The 13,628-nt window shown below is 47.3% G+C and overlaps 1 protein-coding gene across 5 annotated transcripts in view; it reads right to left on the bottom strand.

Moving 5' to 3' along the window:
- The window catches only part of LOC135056751 (stress-induced-phosphoprotein 1-like), a 141,930-nt gene that overhangs the window by 37,460 nt on the left and 90,842 nt on the right, over positions 1-13,628 (bottom strand). For all 5 annotated transcript variants that reach the window (XR_010244062.1, XR_010244061.1, XM_063962293.1 and 2 more), the window contains exons 7-8: positions 1,320-1,410; positions 339-480 (exon numbers count right to left, since the gene is read on the bottom strand). Coding sequence is in view for 3 of the 5 variants with exons in the window: in XM_063962293.1 (XP_063818363.1) it covers positions 339-480; positions 1,320-1,410 (233 nt within the window). In the remaining 2 variants the exon portion in view is untranslated. The remainder of the gene's footprint in view (positions 1-338; positions 481-1,319; positions 1,411-13,628) is intronic.

The following is a 13,628-nucleotide window of genomic DNA, read 5'->3' as shown; positions in this document are numbered from 1 at the left end:
TTTACACTTATACCAGGATCAGAGAACACGGACCGCAGACCCCTCCAGGAGCCTATGTTTATGGCTTTTCAGTGGCCATTGTATTCTGCACATACACGCCCACTGAGTTTTTGCTGCCCGCTGCGATTATCCACTGCTGCGATTGCACACCAACTTCTTGCAACTCCACGCCCATTCCAGCCCCGCTCTCAGCCTACTAGTGGCTATCACAAGTCACTGACTGAAATATTTGCACACGTGCGGAAAAAATGCAACTTAAGGCCCAATGTGAGAAATGATTATTTAAAAGGTTAAAAAGAAATAAAAAACAACTATGAAATAACCCACACACATCTTACATTGCAGCCTCTCAGAGCTCGGCCCTTCCGGAAATAGCCTTTGGGGCAAGCGGCAGAAAGCTGTATGGAGACGTCAGCGTCCACCAGCGCCTTGGGGTAAAGCTTCAGCTGCTCGTAGCAATAGGAACGATTTCCAAAGTACCTGGAAATAAAGAGAAACAAAAAAGAAAAATTTCAAAATAATAATAATAATAATAATAATAATAATAATTAAATCCATCTTAAACACATTTGCTGGAAAATAAAATGGCAATCTTCATAAATCAGTCCTCAACCTCTCCTCTCCCTAGGCCCATAGGTTAGCAGGTCTATTACGCTTCATACACACTAGTATACAAATTAGGCTTTTTATTTGTTGCTTGAACACCAGGTAACTGCACATAACTGGGTGTCACAATAAAACCTCGGCTACAAGTGCGTCCGTTAGCAATCTGCGCCGAGTTACTATGGGCCTAATTCAGATCTGTATGCAAACCCGAAGGTTTACGTACAAATCTGATGTTTGTGTGTCATAAATCCTTCACGATTAATGTCACGTAATGGACAGCAGCTCACAGCAACGGACAGCAGCTCACAGCAACGGACAGCACCTCACAGAAACGGACAGCAGCTCACAGAAACGGACAGCAGCTCACAGCAACGGACAGCGCCTCACAGAAACGGACAGCGCCTCACAGAAACGGACAGCACCTCACAGCAACGGACTGCAGCTCACAGAGACGGACAGCACCTCACAGCAACGGACAGCAGCTCACAGCAACGGACAGCAGCTCACAGCAACGGACAGCAGCTCACAGCAACGGACAGCAGCTCACAGCAACGGTCAGCAGCTCACAGGAGTGCAAACCCAAAGGTTTACGTACAAATCTGATGTTTGTGTGTCATAAATCCTTCACGATTCATGTCACGTAACGGACAGCAGATCACAGCAACTGACAAGAATGGACAGCTGCTCACAGCAGACAACAGTGTACAATTTACCTGTAATCTTTAGGATCCAATTTGATAGCCTCACTAAACAGTGCAATCGCTTTGGTGTAGTTTCCGTCTTCCACTGAATTAATACCTTGTTCTGGAATAAACGAGAATGGTATAATAAAAAAGAAAGGGAAAACAAAGAATGCAGTAAGTCACCTGTACATAATGGTAGAAATTACCTTGGTCAGTGGGGAGGCTAAGGGCCATTATCCACAGAAAAAGAAAAAGGGCGGTAGCCTCTGGCTTTTACGCCCGGGGCTATTCAGTCAGCCCCTTTTCCTTGCACGGAAAGAATCCGGAGCTATGGGTTAACGCATCCGTGGCACCAGAGCTAAGGGCACTTTACGTGGATTTCTGTACAAGCCACCCTCAGGCTGAAACCGAAATATGATTTAAATGCAGCCTGCTGCTTGATCGTGGGTTCTAACTGAATAGCCCCAGCAGATCAAATAGCCTGCAGTAAGTAACTGCGGCTAATTGCGTCCTGTCCTAAACGTACTGTATAATAATGAATAAAACTGTGAGTTCAAAAAAAAAAAAAAAAGAGAGACTAAAATCAACAAATTAAATTATTAGCTCATTACAGAACCATCTGCCACACGCTTGAAGCAAAATTATACGCCTTGACATCCCATATATTTTATTTAAAATACTTCATTTGTACGTTAAAGGGAAAACATTTACAGTTCGCATTAGAGGATCAAGATAACAAACACTTAAACCAACATTACAAAAATAAAATAACTCTGTCCATGTATTATCCAACACAATAGCTACAGACGTATACCTACCCTTAAGGCCAGTACTCACTGGCCGATGTCAGAGAGATGTGTGCTGAGCGAACCGCTCAGCACACATCTCTCCCGGCGCTCAGCACAGCGCGATCTGTGCTGAGCGTGCGGGGGGAGACGGGGGGGCCGCTCACTTCACCCAGCGGGTGAAGTGAGCGACCCGCTAGATTGGCCTGCTTGCAGGCCAATCTAGCAGCAGCGATAGCGATGCGCGGGGCTGCGCATCGCTATCGCTGAGGGGGCTACACACGGAGCGATCGTGCTTAAAATCTAAGCAATCTAGTCAGATTGCTTAGATTTTAAGCAGCGATCGCTCCGTGAGTACCCCCCTTAAGACTTTTTATTAAAATATGTCGCTTAATCTGCACCAATTATTTTGCAAAAAAATTACTAATCCTAAATACTAGTATACTGCAGGTTAATCACTCGTATCAAAACTCCCGACGTACGGAATATTCCGAAATACGGAATTGTTTGAGAGAGACTGAGATAGTGACACCTTTTGCTCTCTGATGGTTCAAATGGCCTCAAATTAGTCCAAAATCAACTTTTTGGCTAGTTTATACACCCCAAACTTAATTAAAGTATTTCTTTCAATTAAAAAAAATTTGCTTTTTGATCATTTTTTTTATTATTATTTTTTTTAAGGTGGCTTCAAATTACCCTCAAATCACCTGTGGGTTTTTTTTTTTTTTTTGCATTTTCCATTTTATTCCTTCACAATTAAATTAAAATTCGTAAAGCTTTTTAAAATGTGATTATTTTTTTTTAGATATACAAATCAGCCATTTGACACCTTATGCCCACGAACAGGTTCTATTAATAAAGCTGTCACTTTTGTGGGGTCCAGGAAGGTCTCCCCAACTTTTTCATGCTCTTTTCCAAGTTTGCTTTTTGGACAAAATTTGCACACCCTCGCGCTAGTAATGCGAATTGGTATTTCTAATTTAACCCTGCGAATCTCGGGTATGCACATGAAGGCAAAGTGTGCGAGTTTAGCTAGGTGACTTTGCCTTCTGCAAACTCACACCTAATTGAATTCCCCCCAAAGTCGCTTTTTTTGTGCTTTGTACAAACATGAATCAGGCCCTATGTGTATAAGGTATACATGAAACATAAATACATTCAGTGCTTGACTTGGGTCCCATCCCCAAGATCTCTCATTATGGTATGCAAACGTTCCAAAATACAGAAAAATCCGATATCCAAAATACTTCTGGTCCCAAGCATTTTGGGTGTGTGGATCATTCGGTCGACCCTAACTAGGTCGACAGTCATTAGGTCGACCACTTTTGGTCGACAGTGACTAGGTTGACACCTGGAACAGGTCGATACAGAAAAGGTAGACATGGAAAAAGGTCGACATGAGTTTTTTATATTTTTCTGGGGTGTCGTTTTCTTCGTAAAGTGACCAGGAACCCCAATTAGTGCACCGTGTCCAATTAGTACACCTCGCATGGCTCGCGAGCTTCGGGCAAGGTGCTTCACGCCGCTACCGCTGCGCTCGGAACAGGTTATACTATTCCCAATCGTAGTCCACGTGGATAGTAATGTAAGAAAAACTTTAAAATAAGAATTTACTTACCGATAATTCTATTTCTCATAGTCCGTAGTGGATGCTGGGGACTCCGAAAGGACCATGGGGAATAGCGGCTCCGCAGGAGACTGGGCACAAAAGTAAAAAGCTTTAGGACTACCTGGTGTGCACTGGCTCCTCCCCCTATGACCCTCCTCCAAGCCTCAGTTAAGATACTGTGCCCGGACGAGCGTACACAATAAGGAAGGATCTTGAATCCCGGGTAAGACTCATACCAGCCACACCAATCACACCGTACAACTTGTGATCTGAACCCAGTTAACAGTATGATAACAGAAGGAGCCTCTGAAAAGATGGCTCACAACAACAAAAACCCGATTTTTGTAACAATAACTATGTACAAGTAATGCAGACAATCCGCACTTGGGATGGGCGCCCAGCATCCACTACGGACTATGAGAAATAGAATTATCGGTAAGTAAATTCTTATTTTCTCTAACGTCCTAGTGGATGCTGGGGACTCCGAAAGGACCATGGGGATTATACCAAAGCTCCCAAACGGGCGGGAGAGTGCGGATGACTCTGCAGCACCGAATGAGAGAACTCCAGGTCCTCCTCAGCCAGGGTATCAAATTTGTAGAATTTAGCAAACGTGTTTGCCCCTGACCAAGTAGCTGCTCGGCAAAGTTGTAAAGCCGAGACCCCTCGGGCAGCCGCCCAAGATGAGCCCACCTTCCTTGTGGAATGGGCTTTTACAGATTTTGGCTGTGGCAGGCCTGCCACAGAATGTGCAAGCTGAATTGTACTACAAATCCAACGAGCAATCGTCTGCTTAGAAGCAGGAGCACCCAGCTTGTTGGGTGCATACAGGATAAACAGCGAGTCAGATTTTCTGACTCCAGCCGTCCTGGAAACATATATTTTCAGGGCCCTGACTACGTCCAGCAACTTGGAATCCTCCAAGTCCCTAGTAGCCGCAGGCACCACAATAGGTTGGTTTAAGTGAAATGCTGAAACCACCTTAGGTAGAAACTGAGGACGAGTCCTCAATTCTGCCCTGTCCGTATGAAAAATTAGGTACGGGCTTTTATAGGATAAAGCCGCCAATTCTGATACACGCCTGGCTGAAGCCAGGGCTAACAGCATCACCACTTTCCATGTGAGATATTTCAAGTCCACAGTGGTGAGTGGTTCAAACCAATGTGATTTTAGGAATCCCAAAACTACATTGAGATCCCAAGGTGCCACTGGAGGCACAAAAGGAGGCTGTATATGCAGTACTCCCTTGACAAACGTCTGAACTTCAGGAACAGAAGCTAGTTCTTTTTGGAAGAATATCGACAGGGCCGAAATTTGAACCTTAATGGACCCTAATTTGAGGCCCATAGACAGTCCTGTTTGCAGGAAATGCAGGAATCGACCCAGTTGAAATTCCTCTGTAGGGGCCTTCCTGGCCTCGCACCACGCAACATATTTACGCCAAATACGGTGATAATGTTGTACGGTTACATCCTTCCTGGCTTTGATCAGGGTAGGGATGACTTCATCCGGAATGCCTTTTTCCTTCAGGATCCGGCGTTCAACCGCCATGCCGTCAAACGCAGCCGCGGTAAGTCTTGGAACAGACATGGTCCCTGCTGGAGCAGGTCCTGTCTTAGAGGTAGAGGCCACGGTCCTTCCGTGAGCATCTCTTGAATTTCCGGGAACCAAGTCCTTCTTGGCCAATCCGGAGCCCCGAGTATAGTCTTTACTCCTCTCCTTCTTATGATTCTCAGTACTTTTGGTATGAGAGGAAGAGGAGGGAACACATACACTGACCGGTACACCCACGGTGTTACCAGAGCGTCCACAGCTATTGCCTGAGGGTCCCTTGACCTGGAGCAATATCTTTCCAGTTTTTTGTTGAGGCGAGACGCCATCATGTCCACCTTTGGTTTTTCCCAACGGTTTACAATCATGTGGAAGACTTCTGGGTGAAGTCCCCACTCCCCCGGGTGGAGATCGTGTCTGCTGAGGAAGTCTGCTTCCCAGTTGTCCACTCCCGGAATGAACACTGCTGACAGTGCTATCACATGATTTTCCGCCCAGCGAAGAATCCTTGCCACTTCCGTCATTGCCCTCCTGCTTCTTGTGCCGCCCTGTCCGTTTACGTGGGCGACTGCCGTGATGTTGTCCGACTGGATCAATACTGGCTGACCCTGAAGCAGAGGCCTTGCCTGACTTAGGGCATTGTAAATGGCCCTTAGTTCCAGGATATTTATGTGAAGTGACGTTTCCATGCTTGACCACAAGCCCTGGAAATTTTTTCCCTGTGTGACTGCTCCCCAGCCTCTCAGGCTGGCATCCGTGGTCACCAGGACCCAATCCTGAATGCCGAATCTGCGGCCCTCTAGGAGATGAGCACTCTGTAACCACCACAGGAGAGACACCCTTGTCCTTGGAGACAGGGTTATCCGCTGATGCATTTGAAGATGCGATCCGGACCATTTGTCTAGCAGATCCAACTGAAAAGTTCTTGCATGGAATCTGCCGAATGGAATCGCTTCGTAAGAAGCCACCATCTTTCCCAGGACCCTTGTGCACTGATGCACTGACACCTGGCCTGGTCTTAGGAGCTTCCTGACTAGGTCGGATAACTCCTTGGCTTTCTCTTCCGGGAGAAACACCTTTTTCTGTACTGTGTCCAGAATCATCCCTAGGAACAGCAGACGTGTCGTCGGAATCAGCTGCGATTTTGGAATATTTAGAATCCATCCGTGCTGTCGTAGTACTATTTGAGATAGTGCTACTCCGACCTCTAACTGTTCTCTGGACCTTGCCCTTATCAGGAGATCGTCCAAGTAAGGGATAATTAAGACGCCTTTTCTTCGAAGAAGAATCATCATTTCGGCCATTACCTTGGTAAAGACCCGGAGTGCCGTGGACAATCCAAACGGCAGCGTCTGAAACTGATAGTGACAGTTCTGTACCACAAACCTGAGGTACCCTTGGTGAGAAGGGCAAATTGGGACATGGAGGTAAGCATCCTTGATGTCCAGAGACACCATGTAGTCCCCTTCTTCCAGGTTCGCTATCACTGCTCTGAGTGACTCCATCTTGAACTTGAACCTTTTTATGTAAGTGTTTCCAAGCTTTCAGATTTAAAATGGGTCTCACCGAGCCGTCCGGCTTCGGTACCACAAACAGCGTGGAGTAATACCCCTTTCCCTGTTGTAGGAGGGGTACCTTGATTATCACTTGCTGGGAATACAGCTTGTGAATGGCTTCCAATACCGCCTCCCTGTCGGGGGTAGACATTGGTAAAGCAGACTTCAGGAACCGGCGAGGGGGAGACGTCTCGAATTCCAATTTGTACCCCTGAGATACTACCTGCAGGATCCAGGGGTCCACTTGCGAGTGAGCCCACTGCGCGCTGAAAATCTTGAGACGGGCCCCCACCGTGCCTGAGTCCGCTTGTAAGGCCCCAGCGTCATACTGAGGACTTGGCAGAAGCGGGGGAGGGCTTCTGTTCGTGGGAAGATGCTGTCTGTTGCAGTCTTTTTCCCCTTCCTCTGCCCCGGGGCAGATATGACTGGCCTTTTGCCCGCTTGCCCTTATGGGGACGAAAGGACTGAGCCTGAAAAGACGGTATCTTTTTCTGCTGCGAGGTGACTTGGGGTAAAAAGGTGGATTTTCCAGCCGTTGCCGTGGCCACCAGGTCCGATAGACCGCCCCCAAATAACTCCTCCCCTTTATACGGCAATACTTCCATATGCCGTTTGGAATCCGCATCCCCTGACCACTGTCGCGTCCATAATCCTCTTCTGGCAGAAATGGACATCGCACTTACTCTTGATGCCAGAGTGCAAATGTCTCTCTGTGCATCTCGCATATATAGGAATGCATCCTTTAAATGCTCTATAGTCAATAATATATTGTCCCTGTCCAGGGTATCAATATTTTCAGTCAGGGAATCCGACCAAGCCACCCCAGCACTGCACATCCAGGCTGAGGCGATTGCTGGTCGTAGTATAATACCAGTATGTGTGTATATACTCTTAAGGATATTTTCCAGCTTTCTATCAGCTGGTTCCTTTAGGGCGGCCGTATCAGGAGACGGTAACGCCACTTGTTTTGATAAGCGTGTGAGCGCCTTATCCACTCTAGGGGGTGTTTCCCAACGCGCCCTAACCTCTGGCGGGAAAGGGTATAATGCCAATAATTTTTTAGAAATTAGCAGTTTCTTATCGGGGGAAACCCACGCTTCATCACACACCTCATTCAATTCATCTGATTCGGGAAAAACTACGGGTAGTTTTTTCACACCCCACATAATACCCTTTTTTGTGGTACTTGTAGTATCAGAAATGTTCAAAACCTCCTTCATTGCCGTGATCATGTAACGTGTGGCCCTACTGGAAAATACGTTTGTTTCCTCACCGTCGACACTGGAGTCAGTGTCCGTGTCTGTGTCTGTATCGACCTGAGGTAACGGGCGCTTTATAGCCCCTGACGGTGTTTGAGACGCCTGTACAGGTATTAACTGATTTGCCGGCTGTCTCATGTCGTCAACAGTCTTTTGTAAAGTGCTGACACTATCACGTAAATCTTTCCATAAGACCATCCAGTCAGGTGTCGACTCCCTAGGGGGTGACATCACTAACACAGGCAATTGCTCCGCCTCCACACCATTTTCCTCCTCATACATGTCGACACAACGTACCGACACACAGCACACACACAGGGAATGCTCTGATAGAGGACAGGACCCCACTAGCCCTTTGGGGAGACAGAGGGAGAGTTTGCCAGCACACACCAGAGCGCTATATATATACAGGGATAACCTTATATAAGTGTTTTTCCCTAATATAGCTGCTGTATATATTTCTATGCCAATTTAGTGCCCCCCTCTCTTTGTTTTACCCTGTTTCTGTAGTGCAGGACTGCAGGGGAGAGTCAGGGAGCCTTCCTCCAACGGAGCTGTGAGGAAAAATGGCGCCAGTGTGCTGAGGAGATAGGCTCCGCCCCCTTCACGGCGGCCTTTCTCCCGCTTTTCTATGGAAATTTGGCAGGGGTTAAATGCATCCATATAGCCCAGGAGCTATATGTGATGTATTTTTTGCCAACAAAAAGGTGTTTTATTGCGTCTCAGGGCGCCCCCCCCAGCGCCCTGCACCCTCAGTGACCGGAGTGTGAAGTGTGCATGAGAGCAATGGCGCACAGCTGCGGTGCTGTGCGCTACCTTATAGAAGACAGGACGTCTTCTGCCGCCGATTTTCCGGACCTCTTCAGTCTTCTGGCTCTGTAAGGGGGCCGGCGGCGCGGCTCCGGGACCCATCCATGGCTGGGCCTGTGATCGTCCCTCTGGAGCTAATGTCCAGTAGCCTAAGAAGCCCAATCCACTCTGCACGCAGGTGAGTTCGCTTCTCTCCCCTTAGTCCCTCGATGCAGTTAGCCTGTTGCCAGCAGGTCTCACTGAAAATAAAAAACCTACTTTAAACTTTTCCACTAAGCAGCTCAGGAGAGCCCCTTAGCCTGCACCCGTCTCGTTCGGGCACAAAAATCTAACTGAGGCTTGGAGGAGGGTCATAGGGGGAGGAGCCAGTGCACACCAGGTAGTCCTAAAGCTTTTTACTTTTGTGCCCAGTCTCCTGCGGAGCCGCAATTCCCCATGGTCCTTTCGGAGTCCCCAGCATCCACTAGGACGTTAGAGAAAACATGATTCTACTCATGTCGGCCTTTTTATGTGTCGACCTTTGCCATGTCAACCTACTGACCATGTCGACCAATAGTGGTCGACCTAATACAGTAACTGTCGACCTAAGTGAGGTCGACCTAAAGTCCGGATACCGCATTTTGGTTAAGGGAGACTCAACCTGTATTAGTGAATTAAGGTGCAAAATTCAGATAAAAGTACAGGAATTGCTACCCATGGCGGAGCATCTACGTCGCAGCATGTATTTTGCGCCAAAGATCCTTCTAAAGATGCAGTCATGTACAGTTTGGGGCGTACTCCCGGGATTGATACAAATGTAAACAAATGACTTACATCGGTGTGGGCTTTTTTCCCCTCCCTACATAATGCAAATAGGATGCCACCAAGAGAATTCCCAACTGTACGTCTACTGACAAAAAGGAATAAAAAAATTCACTTGGGTAGAACGAAGAAAATACTGCCTACTGTGCAACCGGCTGCATCCTAGAGAGATGATACTTTTACAGACTCCGGAGTATAATGGAGAGTTACACTAACAAGCACCTGCGACATTAGGTGACGATTATTGTAGTAAGGGATTAGTGTGATGTGAGGTGTCAGAGGGGGCTTTATGCAGCCGGCGATTACACAGCGGCAGATGTACAATGCACGCGGCTTCTGTAAGGAAGCACATTATCATAGTGTACCTACATCCACGTGATAACACGTCCGGGAAAGTGGGGGCACAATCTAAACACCGCTCTCATGTCTGCAACTAAACACATTGGAGATTCAAATGTTGAAAAGTCAGTTGGGTGTCTGTTTTTTCCTATCTAATAGACAGACACCCAACCGACTTTTCAAACATTTGAATCTCCCCCATTGTGTTGAAGTGTGTAAAGTCAAACAGGTGTCAGAACACAATTAGCAATATATGGTACATTAGGGCTCTATTCAGGTTGGAGCGCAATCGGCGATCCAACTGCATAAAATACGATGATGATGCGGGCGCACGCGTAGGGTCTGTACTGCTGGGTGCCTGCATTTAATGCAAGTAAATGCAAATGCCTCTGCCTGACAATCAGGCAGAGGCATTTCCGGGGCGGGATGGGGGGTTTCCTAGGCGTCAGGGAAACAGAGGTGGCTGCAGACGAATAGGGGGGGTGCGGCTGCGATCAAAAAGATGGCGGTGGGCCTCCTGCCTTTGCAGCCAGGCTGCGACTGCAAGAGACTTTGTTACTTTCTGCAGTCACGTGCATCCGCAATTTCAGCGTGCTTACAAGGGGGAGGTGTCGGGTAGCATGCTGGCCCCCAGCATACGAGGAGTGGTCATTCTGAGTTGATCGCTCGCTAGCAGTTTTTAGCAGCCGTGCAAACGCTATGCCGCCTCCCACTGGGAGCGTATTTTAGCTTAGCAGAAGTGTGAACGAAAGGATCGCAGAGCGGCGGCATAATTTTTTTGTGCAGCTTTAGAGTAGCTCAAAACCTACTCAGCGCTTGTGATCACTTCAGACTGTTCAGTTCATGTTTTGATGCCACAAACACGCCCTGCGTTCGCCCAGCCACGCCTGCGTTTTTCCTGGCACGCCTGCGTTTTTTTGATCACTCCATGAAAATGGTCAGTTGACACCCAGAAACGCCCACTTCATGTCAATCACTCTGCGGCCAGCAGTGCGACTGAAAAGCTTCGCCAGACCATGTGTGACACTACATCGTTCTTTGTAATAGTACTTCGCGCGTGCGCATTGTGCCGCATACCCAGAAGTGCCGTTTTTTTTGCATCATCGCTGCACAGTGAACGAATGCAGCTAGCGAACAACTCGGAATGACCACCTGGGTCCTTACTCCATAAAGCAGGTTTTCTGTGTTTAACCCCTCAAATGACAGATGGAACACATTTTATGCTCAGTCATTTAACTCCGGTGTCTTCCAACATATTAGTAATGAATATGGTCAGTAAGGTGCTACAGAATAGGTGTGCACTATACAAATAACTGGTTTTAATAATAGCAGAAGCACCTTGATATTGCATGACACTCTGTAACTTACATAAGGACAGCTGTTTTTTCATTGACGATGTTCTCACATTAATCCAGGACATCAGGAGCTCAGGGATCTGATGCAATATGAACAGTAGTGAAATGACTGTGCGCCAACCTCCCACCTACCAGAAATCTACAGACAAATCTACGCCTGATGGGAAGAAGCCATCCTACATTTGTTGTTCATGTGACTCAACATGTGTACGTTATCACTGTAGCGGTGTACATTACTGTACTGCTGGGGTATACGCAGCACTACAGGGAATGTTCAATCCTTCCATACCAGCCCCTGCTCCATCGAAAGCCTATAGGATAAAGCTAGGTACACACTTTACCAATTTACCAGTAATCGGGTGATCGTATGAATGACTGTTTCAGAGTTTCGCTGATAAACCAGAAAATCATGGTCATAAACACGCTCCATCAATCATCGGATTGGAGGGTCAAGACAGAAAATCTCAGCCTTGATATCGTGAAGTGTGTGGGCATTCTCGATAATCTGACCATACAGTAATTCCTACGGTTTTCTGTCAACATGACAATGAGCTGACATTTACAAATTTAGCGTAGGGTGGATGGAAACGAATCCCGGCAGCTTTCAAAATTGTGCAATACAGAATTGCACATTGCTTACGTATGTACAAGAACTGCAGCGGTCACAAGCTAGTCCTGGTATCCCCGGAATAAGACCTGTCTCAGACCCCCAAGTCCACTGAATCCAGCTTGAGATGATATTTACATATGTGCAGAACGGATCTTGCGATGTCGCTCGCAGCACTGTTTGGGGTGAGAACACCCGGCACAGTTCTTCAGAATGGGGGCGTGTCTTCGCTTTGAAGGTGTGATTGGTTCAGGGCCTGTGTTGTCGGACGCAAACTTCTTGGACCCGGTTGTTAGAACCATACAGACAGCCTGAGTAAGATTCATCTCTATGCCAGCGGGCCGGTGCCTATTGAAGGTGGGCATATTGGTCTTTGCAACCGCATTTTTCAGGACACTGAGAACACTTTTCTTAATGTCCCTGTACAGTCTGGGAATCGCTTTCCTATTGAAGTGGAATCTAGATGGGATTTGGTATCGGGGACACACTACCTCCATCAATTGTCTAAATCCCGCTGCACTAATGGCGGATACCGGACGCACGGATGTACACAAGGGAAGGAGTCTGTAGGCTATTTGCATAAACTCGCAGACGGGCGACCACCAATAAACGATGCTACGTGAGACTTAGAATCAGACCCTGGTCAGCAGTTTCTGAGATACTCAAACTATACTAACAATTATTCCACTGTCAAAGTTCCTTACCGCACATTTCTTCCTTGTGGTGTTTGGTCTTATACACATCTGAACCTCTTGACCACATCTTCATGTTGTTATTAATGGAGCTGCCGCCACATGATTGGCTTAGATACCCGCACTAACAAACATGTTAACAGGTGATAATTTGGAGGGAGGAAGTGTATGCATATATATTTATATTAGATAATACATACTGTACAGAAAAACAAATAGGGGAACATGTCTAAATAACATTGCAGAGTGAATTAAACCAGGGATAAGCGGGTTCGGTTCCCTGAGAACCGAGCCCCGCGTACTTCATGTCCTGACCCCGGCTCGGGACTTCCCACCAGACTCGGAAACCAGATCGAGGCAAACGTCATCATCCCGCTGTCAGATTCTCGCGGGCTGTGGATCTCATATAAACAGCCGCGCGTTGCCGCCATTTTCACTCCGGACTTGGAGAGTGAGGGAGACAGACCTCTGTCTCTCTCTGTGGGTGGTGGCGTGGGGTTAGTGTGTGCTCTGTTGGGGTGCTGCTGCAGTCACTGTGGTGTTATCTGTGCTGTGTTAGGGGTGCTGTGCTGGCTGTCACTGGTATTACTGCAGCTGTACATGTGTGTTGCTGTACTGGCTGTCACTGGTATTACTGCAGCTGTACATGTGTGTTGCTGTACTGGCTGTCACTGGTATTACTGCAGCTGTACATGTGTGTTGCTGTCCTGGCTGTCACTGGTATTACTGCAGCTGTACATGTGTGTTACTGTCCTGGCTGTCACTGGTATTACTGCAGCTGTACATGTGTGTTGCTGTCCTGGCTGCCACTGGTATTACTGCAGCTGTACATGTGTGTTACTGTCCTGGCTGTCACTGGTATTACTGCAGCTGTACATGTGTGTTGCTGTCCTGGCTGTCACTGGTATTACTGCAGCTGTACATGTGTGTTACTGTCCTGGCTGTCACTGGTATTACTGCAGCTGTACATGTGTG

Source organism: Pseudophryne corroboree, chromosome 3 (genome assembly GCF_028390025.1).
Source record: "Pseudophryne corroboree isolate aPseCor3 chromosome 3, aPseCor3.hap2, whole genome shotgun sequence".
Classification (NCBI taxonomy): domain Eukaryota; kingdom Metazoa; phylum Chordata; class Amphibia; order Anura; family Myobatrachidae; genus Pseudophryne; species Pseudophryne corroboree.
This window is presented reverse-complemented; position numbering and strand designations above follow the sequence as displayed.